The following is a 15665-nucleotide window of genomic DNA, read 5'->3' on the forward strand; positions in this document are numbered from 1 at the left end:
AAATATATTGGCACCCTTGCACGATTCACTATTTCTTGTAAAAATTTGTTGAAATTGAAAAAAACTAGGTAAAAATTATATCTGTTTTAAAAAGAGAAAACAGATAATTGTGCTCCATTGCACTAAATTGTAAAGTGCAAGGGTGCCAATATATTTGACAGCATCTGTACCTGGATAAGGGCATGTAGTGAAACTAACCTGTAGCATAAGGGCGTGGGGTGAGTGGACGAAGATGGAGGCGTTCTCCTTGGGCGATGACTCCAGGCAGAGCTGGGCGTCTGTAGCCTTGGCGTTGTAGGTGAAGGAGATGGAGCTGGCCAGCTTCCCATCATACAGGACCTGCTTATGGTGCTCTGCCAGGTGGATGTCACTCTCCGACTTAAACTTAAACGTACTCTACAGAGAGGGGAGGAATAGAGAGACAGACAGAGAGAAGGAGAAGAGAAAGGGCGATGGGAGAAAGGCAGAGAGAGAGAGATAAGGACAGACAGAGAGTGGGAGAAGAGAGAAGAGAGATGTGATAAGGTATTGTATCATGACAGCTCATTCTTCTTCTAAACTGGAGGTGCCATCCATACCTCAGCAGCAGTAGCAGTAGTGTCATATTTATATATTAATACATGTTGCTGATCGATAACAGAGTCACTCAGTCTTAATGTAACCAATCCATTAAGGATGGCAGGTGAGAGAGGAGCTCAATTAATCAATCAATGCATCATCAATTGGTATGTTATTATTAATCAGTAAATCAGGAAGGTCCTCTCAACGGAGGAGTGAATAATGAATGAATGGCCACAGACATAGAGGAGTGATGAAAGGCGAGACACATCACTCTTTTAGCTACAGACATGATGATTCAGATGGGTAGAGATGAGACCTACACTGAAATAGATGAGACCTAGACTGAAATAGATGAGACCTACACTGAAATAGATGAGACCTACACTGAAATAGATGAGACCTACACTAAAATAGACGAGACCTACACTGAACTGAAATAGTGGAGCTTCTCTGTCATGAAGAGATGTAGATAGCTGAGATAACAAACAGAGAATACACTGTACCAGGCTCAGTAGACCAGACACACACTGGGGCTATTATGATCCCATATCCGCTAGTTAACAACCTCCTGGGGCCTGGTAGAGTAGGCTCAGTCTGCAGGCCTGTACAGCCAGCTTCTCTCTAGCAACTCCACTATTACATGCAGACAGGACATACTAATAAAACCTAGCAACAACAGAAGTGAGTGTCATCTATACCCTGTTAGACTGCCCTGTCTGTCGGTGTCTCCTATACCCTGGTAGACTGCCCTGTCTGTCGGTGTCTCCTATACCCTATTAGACTGCCCTGTCTGTCGGTGTCTCCTATACCCTATTAGACTGCCCTGTCTGTCGGTGTCTCCTATACCCTGTTAGACTGCCCTGTCTGTCGGTGTCTCCTATACCCTTTTCGACTGCCCTGTCTGTCGGTGTCTCCTATACCCTGTTAGACTGCCCTGTCTGTCGGTGTCTCCTATACCCTGTTAGACTGCCCTGTCTGTCGGTGTCTCCTATACCCTGTTAGACTGCCATGTCTGTCGGTGTCTCCTATACCCTATTAGACTGCCCTGTCTGTCGGTGTCTCCTATACCCTATTAGACTGCCCTGTCTGTCGGTGTCTCCTATACCCTGTTAGACTGCCCTGTCTGTCGGTGTCTCCTATACCCTTTTCGACTGCCCTGTCTGTCGGTGTCTCATATACCCTGTTAGACTGCCCTGTCTGTCGGTGTCTCCTATACCCTGGTAGACTGCCCTGTCTGTCGGTGTCTCCTATACCCTGTTAGACTGCCCTGTGTGTCGGTGTCTCCTATACCCTGTTAGACTGCCCTGTGTGTCGGTGTCTCCGATACCCTATTAGACTGCCCTGTCTGTCGGTGTCTCCTATACCCTATTAGACTGCCCTGTCTGTCGGTGTCTCCTATACCCTGTTAGACTGCCCTGTGTGTCGGTGTCTCCGATACCCTATTAGACTGCCCTGTCTGTCGGTGTCTCCTATACTCTATTAGACTGCCCTGTCTGTCGGTGTCTCCTATACCCTGTTAGACTGCCCTGTCTGTCGGTGTCTCCTATACCCTATTAGACTGCCCTGTCTGTCGGTGTCTCCTATACCCTATTAGACTGCCCTGTCTGTCGGTGTCTCCTATACCCTGTTAGACTGCCCTGTCTGTCGGTGTCTCCTATACCCTGTTAGACTGCCCTGTCTGTCGGTGTCTCCTATACCCTGGTAGACTTCCCTGTCTGTCGGTGTCTCCTATACTCTGTTAGACTGCCCTGTCTGTCGGTGTCTCCTATACCTTGTTAGACTGCCCTGTCTGTCGGTGTCTCCTATACCCTGTTAGACTGCCCTGTGTGTCGGTGTCTCCGATACCCTATTAGACTGTCCTGTCTGTCGGTGTCTCCTATACCCTATTAGACTGCCCTGTCTGTCGGTGTCTCCTATACCCTATTAGACTGCCCTGTCTGTCGGTGTCTCCTATACCCTGTTAGACTGCCCTGTCTGTCGGTGTCTCCTATACCCTGTTAGACTGCCCTGTCTGTCGGTCTCCTATACCCTGTTAGACTGCCCTGTCTGTCGGTGTCTCCGATACCCTAATAGACTGCCCTGTCTGTCGGTGTCTCCTATACCCTGTTAGACTGCCCTGTCTGTCGGTGTCTCCTATACCCTGTTAGACTGCCCTGTCTGTTGGTGTCTCCTATACCCTGTTCGACTGCCCTGTCTGTCAGTGTCTCCTCTACCCTGTTAGACTGCCCTGTCTGTCAGTGTCTCTTATACCCTGTTAGACTGCCCTGTCTGTCGGTGTCTCCTATACCCTATTAGACTGCCCTGTCTGTTGGTGTCTCCTCCACCCTGTTAGGCTGCCCTGTCTGTCGGTGTCTCCTATACCCTATTAGACTGCCCTGTCTGTCGGTGTCTCTTATACCCTATTAGACTGCCCTGTCTGTTGGTGTCTCCTCCACCCTGTTAGACTGCCCTGTCTGTCGGTGTCTCCTCCACCCTGTTAGGCTGCCCTGTCTGTTGGTGTCTCCTCCACCCTGTTAGGCTGCCCTGTCTGTTGGTGTCTCCTGACAGACTGAATGAGACAGGCTATGACTAGTTATGGTCCCAAACTACACTGGATCAACGACAGGCACAGCGTTCAAGTATGTCTGGGTCTGTTCAACAGCCCAAACCATAGTTTCAGAGGCAGCCAGAGAACAGAACACTGTGCATTCAGCCTATACAGTGTTAGGACACATGACACATACAAACAAAGCACTTTGGATGGAGACACCAGGTAGCAGGGAACAGGAAACTGTGGCAAGCACCATTGATTTCACAGATTGATATGTGTAGCAGGCTTTGTGCATGTACCGTTAAAGTTATTCCTATCCTAAGCTAACCTATCAGTAACCTAATTCAGTCAGCCCAGTACATACCTTATAGCCCGCTCCCAGCTGATGAATGGCAAATATCTGAGCTGGGTTGAGAGCCTCAGAGAACACATAGATGGCCCCCAGCTGACCACAGAATACCCTGTTAGCATCAGCTGTCTCCGACGAACCCAGGAAGCACTTATCATAACTCTGTAGAGGGAGAGGAGAGGGTCAGTGCATGGGCACACAGAGCAGGGGTTTATCATAGGTCTGTAGTGGGAGAGGGAGGAGAGAGAGAGAGAGAGAGGAGACAGAGAGAGGGGAGAGGAGAGGATCAGATTTGTATAGGGACACAGAGAGAGGGGAGACAGAGAGAGAGAGAGAGAGAGAGAGAGAGAGAGAGAGAGAGAGGAGACAGAGAGAGGGGAGAGGAGAGGATCAGATTTGTATAGGGACACAGAGAGAGGGGAGACAGAGAGAGAGAGAGAGAGGAGACAGAGAGAGGGGAGAGGAGAGGATCAGATTTGTATAGGGACACAGAGAGAGGGGAGACAGAGAGAGAGAGAGAGAGAGAGGAGACAGAGAGAGGGGAGAGGAGAGGATCAGATTTGTATAGGGACACAGAGAGAGGGGAGACAGAGAGAGAGAGAGAGAGAGAGAGAGAGGAGACAGAGAGAGGGGAGAGGAGAGGATCAGATTTGTATAGGGACACAGAGAGAGGAAAATAGGGTTCATCATAGCTCTGTAAAATGATACAAAGAAGAATATATTTATAATGTTCAAACATAAACCACAATCACCAAACTTTCTCTCTATATATGGCGCTGGAAAATGGTTAGGGCAATTATACAGACACTGAGACAGAGATGAGAGGATAGGGTCATGTCTTTTAAATCCTCCAGCAGACTCAGAGAGGTTACAACATCACCCAAACTTCAAAGACAGCTGAGCATCAGAGCAATTAACAGACAAAAAAACTGATGACAGCTTTTGAATGGGCAAATAGGATAATTATGAGAGTGCATGATTTACAGTGCCTCTAATAGATTGCCACTCAGAGAAAAAGAAAGGTTGGCAGACACTTATTTCTGCATTCCAAATGGCACTATATTCTGAATTTAGTGCACTACCTTTGACCATATCCCATAGTGTGTGTGTGTGTCTACCCTTATCGACATGTGTTATAAAAATATCCACTACACACACCCCATCAAGCCTAACTCTGTAGATAGCACCATCCCTAACTCTGTAGATAACACCATCCCTAACTCTGTAGATAACAACAGCCCTAACTCTGTAGATAACACCATCCCTAACTCTGTAGATAACACCATCCCTAACTCTGTAGATAACACCATCCCTAACTCTGTAGATAACACCATCCCTAACTCTGTAGATAACAACAGCCCTAACTCTGTAGATAACACCATGTCTAACTTTGTAGAACGCACCATCCTAACTCTGTAGATAGCACCATCCTTAAATCTGCAGATAACACCATCCTCAGCTCTGTAGATAACACCATCCTCAACTCTGTAGATAACACCATCCTCAACTCTGTAGATAGCACCATCCCTAACTCTGTAGATAACACCATCCTTAACTCTGCAGATAGCACCATCACTAACTCTACAGATAGCACCATCCTCAACTCTGTAGATAACACCATCCCTAACTCTGTAGATAACACCATCCCTAACTCTGTAGATAGCACCATCCTCAACTCTGTAGATAACACCATCCCTAACTCTGTAGATAACACCATCCCTAACTCTGTAGATAGCACCATCCTTAACTCTGTAGATAGCACCACCCTTAATTATGTAGATAACACCATCCTCAACTTTGTAGATAACACCATCCTCAACTCTGTAGATAACACCATCCTCAACTCTGCAGATAGCACCATCCTCAACTCTGCAGATAGCACCATCCTTAACTCTGCAGATAGAACCATCCTTAAATCTGTAGATAGCACCATCCCTAACTCTGCAGAAAGCACCAACCTTAACTCTGTAGATAGCACCATCCCTAACTCTACAGATAGCACCATCCCTAACTCAGTAGATAGCACCATCCCTAACTCTGTAGATAACACCATCCTCAACTTTGTAGATAACACCATCCTCAACTCTGTAGATAACACCATCCTCAACTCTGCAGATAGCACCATCCTCAACTCTGCAGATAGCACCATCCTTAACTCTGCAGATAGAACCATCCTTAAATCTGTAGATAGCACCATCCCTAACTCTGCAGAAAGCACCAACCTTAACTCTGCAGATAGCACCATCTGTAACTCTGTAGATAACACCATCCTCAACTCTGTAGATAGCACCATCCCTAACTCTGCAGATAGCACCATCCTTAACTCTGTAGATAGCACCATCCCTAACTCTGCAGATAGCACCATCCTTAACTCTGTAGATAGCACCATCCCTAACTCTGTAGAAAACACCATCCCTAACTCTGCAGATAGCACCATCCCTAACTCTGTAGATAGCACCATCCCTAACTCTGTAGATAGCACCATCTTTAATTCTGTAGATAGCACCACCCTTAACTCTGTAGATAGCACCACCCTTAATTCTGTAGATAGCACCATGCCTAACTCTGTAGATAACACCATCCCTAACTCTGTAGATAACACCATCCCTAACTCTGTAGATAGCACCATCCTTAACTCTGTAGATAGCACCATCCAAAACTCAGTAGAAAGCACCATCCCTAACTCAGTAGATAGCACCATCCCTAACTCAGTAGATAGCACCATCCCTAACTCAGTAGATAGCACCATCCCTACCTCGGCAGATAACACCATCCCTAACTCTGTAGATAGCACCATCCTTAACTCTGTAGATAGCACCATCCTTAACTATGTAGATAGCACCATCCCGAACTCTGTAGATAGCACCATCCTTAACTCTGTAGATAACACCATCCCTAACTCTGCAGATAGCACCATCCTTAACTCTACAGATAGGGATGGTGCTAACTCTGTAGATAGCACCATCCCTAACTCTGTAGATAGCACCACCCTTAACTCTGTAGATAACACCATCCCTAACTCTGCAGATAGCACCATCCTTAACTCTACAGATAGGGATGGTGCTAACTCTGTAGATAGCACCATCCCCAACTCTGTAGATAGCACCATCCCTAACTCTGTAGATAGCACCATCCCTAACTCTGTAGATCGCACCATCCCTAACTCTGTAGATAGCACCATCCTTAACTCTGTAGATAGCACCATCCCTAACTCTGTAGATCGCACCATCCCTAACTCTGTAGATAACACAATCCCTAACTCTGTAGATAGCACCATCCCTAACTCTGTAGATAGCACCATCCCGAACTCTGTAGATAGCACCACCCTTAACTCTGTAGATAACACCATCCCTAACTCTGCAGATAGCACCATCCTTAACTCTACAGATAGGGATGGTGCTAACTCTGTAGACAGCACCATCCCCAACTCTGTAGATAGCACCATCCCTAACTCTGTAGATAGCACCATCCCTAACTCTACAGATAGCACCATCCCTAAATCTACAGATAGCACCATCCCTAACATTACAGATAGCACCATCCCTAACTCTGTAGATACCACCATCCCTAACTCTGTAGATAGCACCATCCCTAACTCTGTAGATAGCACCATCCCTAACTCTACAGATAGCACCATCCCTAACTCTGTAGATAGCACCACCCTTAACTCTGTAGATAACACCATCCCTAACTCTGTAGATAACACCATTCCTAACTCTGTAGATAACACCATCCCTAACTCTGTAGATAACACCATCCCTAACTCTGTAGATAACACCATCCCTAACTCTGTAGATAACACCATCCCTAACTCTACAGATAGCACCATCCCTAACTCAGTAGATAGCACCATCCCTAACTCTGTAGATAACACCATCCTCAACTTTGTAGATAACACCAACCTCAACTCTGTAGATAACACCATCCTCAACTCTGCAGACAGCACCATCCTTAACTCTGCAGATAGAACCATCCTTAACTCTGTAGATAGCACCATCCCTAACTCTGCAGAAAGCACCAACCTTAACTCTGCAGATAGCACCATCCTTAACTCTGTAGATAGCACCATCCCTAACTCTGCAGATAGCACCATCCTTAACTCTGTAGATAGCACCATCCCTAACTCTGTAGAAAACACCATCCCTAACTCTGTAGATAGCACCATCCCTAACTCTGTAGATAGCGCCATCTTTAATTCTGTAGATAGCACCACCCTTAACTCTGTAGATAGCACCACCCTTAATTCTGTAGATAGCACCATGCCTAACACAGTAGATAGCACCATCCCTAACTCAGTAGATAGCACCATCCCTACCTCTGCAGATAACACCATCCCTAACTCTGTAGATAGCACCATCCTTAACTCTGTAGATAGCACCATCCTTAACTATGTAGATAGCACCATCCCTAACTCTGTAGATCGCACCATCCCTAACTCTGTAGATAGCACCATCCCTAACTCTGTAGATAGCACCATCCCTAACTCTGTAGATAGCACCATCCCAAACTCTGTAGATAGCACCACCCTTAACTCTGTAGATAACACCATCCCTAACTCTGTAGATAACACCATCCCTAACTCTGTAGATAACACCATCCCTAACTCTGTAGATAACACCATCCCTAACTCTGCAGATAGCAACATCCCTAACTCTACAGATAGCACCATCCCTAACTCAGTAGATAGCACCATCCCTAACTCTGTAGATAACACCATCCTCAACTTTGTAGATAAAACCAACCTCAACTCTGTAGATAACACCATCCTCAACTCTGCAGATAGCACCATCCTTAACTCTGCAGATAGAACCATCCTTAACTCTGTAGATAGCACCATCCCTAACTCTGCAGAAAGCACCAACCTTAACTCTGCAGATAGCACCATCCTTAACTCTGTAGATAGCACCATCCCTAACTCTGTAGATAACACCATCCCTAACTCTGTAGATAGCACCATCCTTAACTCTGTAGATAGCACCATCCAAAACTCATTAGAAAGCACCATCCCTAACTCAGTAGATAGCACCATCCCTAACACAGTAGATAGCACCATCCCTAACTCAGTAGATAGCACCATCCCTACCTCAGTAGATAGCACCATCCCTACCTCTGCAGATAACACCATCCCTAACTCTGTAGATAGCACCATCCTTAACTCTGTAGATAGCACCATCCTTAACTATGTAGATAGCACCATCCCAAACTCTGTAGATAGCACCATCCTTAACTCTGTAGATAACACCATCCCTAACTCTGCAGATAGCACCATCCTTAACTCTACAGATAGGGATGGTGCTAACTCTGTAGATAGCACCATCCCCAACTCTGTAGATAGCACCATTCCTAACTCTGTAGATAGCACCATCCCTAACTCTGTAGATCGCACCATCCCTAACTCTGTAGATAGCACCATCCCTAACTCTGTAGATAGCACCATCCTTAACTCTGTAGATAATACCATCCTTAACTCTGTAGATAGCACCATCCCTAACTCTGTAGATCGCACCATCCCTAACTCTGTAGATAGCACCATCCCTAACTCTGTAGATAGCACCATCCCTAACTCTGTAGATAGCACCATCCCAAACTCTGTAGATAGCACCACCCTTAACTCTGTAGATAGCACCACCCTTAACTCTGTAGATAACACCATCCCTAACTCTGCAGATAGCACCATCCTTAACTCTACAGATAGGGATGGTGCTAACTCTGTAGATAGCACCATCCCCAACTCTGTAGATAGCACCATCCCTAACTCTGTAGATAGCACCATCCCTAACTCTACAGATAGCACCATCCCTAACATTACAGATAGCACCATCCCTAACTCTATAGATAACACCATCCCTAACTCTGTAGATACCACCATCCCTAACTCTGTAGATAGCACCATCCCTAACTCTGTAGATAGCACCATCCCTAACTCTACAGATAGCACCATCCCTAACTCTGTAGATAGCACCACCCTTAACTCTGTAGATAACACCATCCCTAACTCTGTAGATAACACCATTCCTAACTCTGTAGATAGGGATGGTGCTAACTCTGTAGATAGCACCATCCTTAACTATGTAGATAGCACCATCCCGAACTCTGTAGATAGCACCATCCTTAACTCTGTAGATAACACCATCCCTAACTCTGCAGATAGCACCATCCTTAACTCTACAGATAGGGATGGTGCTAACTCTGTAGATAGCACCATCCCTAACTCTGTAGATAGCACCATTCCTAACTCTGTAGATAGGGATGGTGCTAACTCTGTAGATAGCACCATCCTTAACTATGTAGATAGCACCATCCCGAACTCTGTAGATAGCACCATCCTTAACTCTGTAGATAGCACCATCCCTAACTCTGTAGATAGCACCATCCCTAACTCTACAGATAGCACCATCCCTAACTCTGTAGATAGCACCACCCTTAACTCTGTAGATAACACCATCCCTAACTCTGCAGATAGCACCATCCTTAACTCTACAGATAGGGATGGTGCTAACTCTGTAGATAGCACCATCCCCAACTCTGTAGATAGCACCATCCCTAACTCTGTAGATAGCACCATCCCTAACTCTGTAGATCGCACCATCCCTAACTCTGTAGATCGCACCATGCCTAACTCTGTAGATAGCACCATCCTTAACTCTGTAGATAATACCATCCTTAACTCTGTAGATAGCACCATCCCTAACTCTGTAGATCGCACCATCCCTAACTCTGTAGATAGCACCATCCCTAACTCTGTAGATAGCACCATCCCTAACTCTGTAGATAGCACCATCCCTAACTCTGTAGATAGCACCATCCCTAACTCTGTAGACAGCACCATCCCCAACTCTGTAGATAGCACCATCCCTAACTCTGTAGATAGCACCATCCCTAACTCTACAGATAGCACCATCCCTAACTCTACAGATAGCACCAACCTTAACTCTGCAGATAGCACCAACATTAACTCTGCAGATAGCACCATCCCTAACTCTGCAGATAGCACCATCCTTAACTCTGCAGATAGCACCATCCTTAACTCTACAGATAGGGATGGTGCTAACTCTGTAGATAGCACCATCCCCAACTCTGTAGATAGCACCATCCCTAACTCTGTAGATAGCACCATCCCTAACTCTGTAGATCGCACCATCCCTAACTCTGTAGATAGCACCATCCCTAACTCTGTAGATAGCACCATCCTTAACTCTGTAGATAATACCATCCTTAACTCTGTAGATAGCACCATCCCTAACTCTGTAGATCGCACCATCCCTAACTCTGTAGATAGCACCATCCCTAACTCTGTAGATAGCACCATCCCTAACTCTGTAGATAGCACCATCCCAAACTCTGTAGATAGCACCACCCTTAACTCTGTAGATAGCACCACCCTTAACTCTGTAGATAACACCATCCCTAACTCTGCAGATAGCACCATCCTTAACTCTACAGATAGGGATGGTGCTAACTCTGCAGATAGCACCATCCCCAACTCTGTAGATAGCACCATCCCTAACTCTGTAGATAGCACCATCCCTAACTCTACAGATAGCACCATCCCTAACATTACAGATAGCACCATCCCTAACTCTATAGATAACACCATCCCTAACTCTGTAGATACCACCATCCCTAACTCTGTAGATAGCACCATCCCTAACTCTGTAGATAGCACCATCCCTAACTCTACAGATAGCACCATCCCTAACTCTGTAGATAGCACCACCCTTAACTCTGTAGATAACACCATCCCTAACTCTGTAGATAACACCATTCCTAACTCTGTAGATAGGGATGGTGCTAACTCTGTAGATAGCACCATCCTTAACTATGTAGATAGCACCATCCCGAACTCTGTAGATAGCACCATCCTTAACTCTGTAGATAACACCATCCCTAACTCTGCAGATAGCACCATCCTTAACTCTACAGATAGGGATGGTGCTAACTCTGTAGATAGCACCATCCCTAACTCTGTAGATAGCACCACCCTTAACTCTGTAGATAACACCATCCCTAACTCTGCAGATAGCACCATCCTTAACTCTACAGATAGGGATGGTGCTAACTCTGTAGATAGCACCATCCCCAACTCTGTAGATAGCACCATCCCTAACTCTGTAGATAGCACCATCCCTAACTCTGTAGATCGCACCATCCCTAACTCTGTAGATCGCACCATGCCTAACTCTGTAGATAGCACCATCCTTAACTCTGTAGATAATACCATCCTTAACTCTGTAGATAGCACCATCCCTAACTCTGTAGATCGCACCATCCCTAACTCTGTAGATAGCACCATCCCTAACTCTGTAGATAGCACCATCCCTAACTCTGTAGATAGCACCATCCCTAACTCTGTAGATAGCACCATCCCTAACTCTGTAGACAGCACCATCCCCAACTCTGTAGATAGCACCATCCCTAACTCTGTAGATAGCACCATCCCTAACTCTACAGATAGCACCATCCCTAACTCTACAGATAGCACCAACCTTAACTCTGCAGATAGCACCAACATTAACTCTGCAGATAGCACCATCCCTAACTCTGCAGATAGCACCATCCTTAACTCTGCAGATAGCACCATCCTTAACTCTACAGATAGGGATGGTGCTAACTCTGTAGATAGCACCATCCCCAACTCTGTAGATAGCACCATCCCTAACTCTGTAGATAGCACCATCCCTAACTCTGTAGATCGCACCATCCCTAACTCTGTAGATAGCACCATCCCTAACTCTGTAGATAGCACCATCCTTAACTCTGTAGATAATACCATCCTTAACTCTGTAGATAGCACCATCCCTAACTCTGCAGATAGCACCATCCCTAACTGTAGATAGCACCATCCCTAACTCTGTAGATAGCACCATCCCTAACTCTGTAGATCGCACCATCCCTAACTCTGTAGATCGCACCATCCCTAACTCTGTAGATAGCACCATCCTTAACTCTGTAGATAATACCATCCTTAACTCTGTAGATAGCACCATCCCTAACTCTGTAGATCGCACCATCCCTAACTCTGTAGATAGCACCATCCCTAACTCTGTAGATAGCACCATCCCTAACTCTGTAGATAGCACCATCCCGAACTCTGTAGATAGCACCACCCTTAACTCTGTAGATAGCACCACCCTTAACTCTGTAGATAGCACCACCCTTAACTCTGTAGATAACACCATCCCTAACTCTGCAGATAGCACCATCATTAACTCTACAGATAGGGATGGTGCTAACTCTGTAGACAGCACCATCCCCAACTCTGTAGATAGCACCATCCCTAACTCTGTAGATAGCACCATCCCTAACTCTACAGATAGCACCATCCCTAACTCTACAGATAGCACCAACCTTAACTCTGCAGATAGCACCAACATTAACTCTGCAGATAGCACCATCCCTAACTCTGCAGATAGCACCATCCTTAACTCTGCAGATAGCACCATCCTTAACTCTACAGATAGGGATGGTGCTAACTCTGTAGATAGCACCATCCCCAACTCTGTAGATAGCACCATCCCTAACTCTGTAGATAGCACCATCCCTAACTCTGTAGATCGCACCATCCCTAACTCTGTAGATAGCACCATCCCTAACTCTGTAGATAGCACCATCTTTAATTCTGTAGATAGCACCACCCTTAACTCTGTAGATAGCACCACCCTTAATTCTGTAGATAGCACCATGCCTAACTCTGTAGATAACACCATCCCTAACTCTGTAGATAACACCATCCCTAACTCTGTAGATAGCACCATCCTTAACTCTGTAGATAGCACCATCCAAAACTCAGTAGAAAGCACCATCCCTAACTCAGTAGATAGCACCATCCCTAACTCAGTAGATAGCACCATCCCTAACTCAGTAGATAGCACCATCCCTACCTCGGCAGATAACACCATCCCTAACTCTGTAGATAGCACCATCCTTAACTCTGTAGATAGCACCATCCTTAACTATGTAGATAGCACCATCCCGAACTCTGTAGATAGCACCATCCTTAACTCTGTAGATAACACCATCCCTAACTCTGCAGATAGCACCATCCTTAACTCTACAGATAGGGATGGTGCTAACTCTGTAGATAGCACCATCCCTAACTCTGTAGATAGCACCACCCTTAACTCTGTAGATAACACCATCCCTAACTCTGCAGATAGCACCATCCTTAACTCTACAGATAGGGATGGTGCTAACTCTGTAGATAGCACCATCCCCAACTCTGTAGATAGCACCATCCCTAACTCTGTAGATAGCACCATCCCTAACTCTGTAGATCGCACCATCCCTAACTCTGTAGATAGCACCATCCTTAACTCTGTAGATAGCACCATCCCTAACTCTGTAGATCGCACCATCCCTAACTCTGTAGATAACACAATCCCTAACTCTGTAGATAGCACCATCCCTAACTCTGTAGATAGCACCATCCCGAACTCTGTAGATAGCACCACCCTTAACTCTGTAGATAACACCATCCCTAACTCTGCAGATAGCACCATCCTTAACTCTACAGATAGGGATGGTGCTAACTCTGTAGACAGCACCATCCCCAACTCTGTAGATAGCACCATCCCTAACTCTGTAGATAGCACCATCCCTAACTCTACAGATAGCACCATCCCTAAATCTACAGATAGCACCATCCCTAACATTACAGATAGCACCATCCCTAACTCTGTAGATACCACCATCCCTAACTCTGTAGATAGCACCATCCCTAACTCTGTAGATAGCACCATCCCTAACTCTACAGATAGCACCATCCCTAACTCTGTAGATAGCACCACCCTTAACTCTGTAGATAACACCATCCCTAACTCTGTAGATAACACCATTCCTAACTCTGTAGATAACACCATCCCTAACTCTGTAGATAACACCATCCCTAACTCTGTAGATAACACCATCCCTAACTCTGTAGATAACACCATCCCTAACTCTACAGATAGCACCATCCCTAACTCAGTAGATAGCACCATCCCTAACTCTGTAGATAACACCATCCTCAACTTTGTAGATAACACCAACCTCAACTCTGTAGATAACACCATCCTCAACTCTGCAGACAGCACCATCCTTAACTCTGCAGATAGAACCATCCTTAACTCTGTAGATAGCACCATCCCTAACTCTGCAGAAAGCACCAACCTTAACTCTGCAGATAGCACCATCCTTAACTCTGTAGATAGCACCATCCCTAACTCTGCAGATAGCACCATCCTTAACTCTGTAGATAGCACCATCCCTAACTCTGTAGAAAACACCATCCCTAACTCTGTAGATAGCACCATCCCTAACTCTGTAGATAGCGCCATCTTTAATTCTGTAGATAGCACCACCCTTAACTCTGTAGATAGCACCACCCTTAATTCTGTAGATAGCACCATGCCTAACACAGTAGATAGCACCATCCCTAACTCAGTAGATAGCACCATCCCTACCTCTGCAGATAACACCATCCCTAACTCTGTAGATAGCACCATCCTTAACTCTGTAGATAGCACCATCCTTAACTATGTAGATAGCACCATCCCTAACTCTGTAGATCGCACCATCCCTAACTCTGTAGATAGCACCATCCCTAACTCTGTAGATAGCACCATCCCTAACTCTGTAGATAGCACCATCCCAAACTCTGTAGATAGCACCACCCTTAACTCTGTAGATAACACCATCCCTAACTCTGTAGATAACACCATCCCTAACTCTGTAGATAACACCATCCCTAACTCTGTAGATAACACCATCCCTAACTCTGCAGATAGCAACATCCCTAACTCTACAGATAGCACCATCCCTAACTCAGTAGATAGCACCATCCCTAACTCTGTAGATAACACCATCCTCAACTTTGTAGATAAAACCAACCTCAACTCTGTAGATAACACCATCCTCAACTCTGCAGATAGCACCATCCTTAACTCTGCAGATAGAACCATCCTTAACTCTGTAGATAGCACCATCCCTAACTCTGCAGAAAGCACCAACCTTAACTCTGCAGATAGCACCATCCTTAACTCTGTAGATAGCACCATCCCTAACTCTGTAGATAACACCATCCCTAACTCTGTAGATAGCACCATCCTTAACTCTGTAGATAGCACCATCCAAAACTCATTAGAAAGCACCATCCCTAACTCAGTAGATAGCACCATCCCTAACTCAGTAGATAGCACCATCCCTAACACAGTAGATAGCACCATCCCTAACTCAGTAGATAGCACC

The 15665-nt window shown here is 45.6% G+C and overlaps 1 protein-coding gene across 1 annotated transcript in view; it reads right to left on the reverse strand.

The window, feature by feature from the left end:
- LOC139385439 (neurobeachin-like) overlaps positions 1 to 15665 on the reverse strand; it is a 346644-nt gene that overhangs the window by 254271 nt on the left and 76708 nt on the right. Inside the window, exons 8-9 of the mRNA XM_071130488.1 lie at positions 3456 to 3602; positions 199 to 396 (exon numbers count right to left, since the gene is read on the reverse strand). Of these exons, the coding sequence (XP_070986589.1) occupies positions 199 to 396; positions 3456 to 3602 (345 nt within the window). The remainder of the gene's footprint in view (positions 1 to 198; positions 397 to 3455; positions 3603 to 15665) is intronic.

The sequence above is a fragment of the Oncorhynchus clarkii genome, chromosome 27 (genome assembly GCF_045791955.1).
Source record: "Oncorhynchus clarkii lewisi isolate Uvic-CL-2024 chromosome 27, UVic_Ocla_1.0, whole genome shotgun sequence".
Lineage (NCBI taxonomy): Eukaryota > Metazoa > Chordata > Actinopteri > Salmoniformes > Salmonidae > Oncorhynchus > Oncorhynchus clarkii.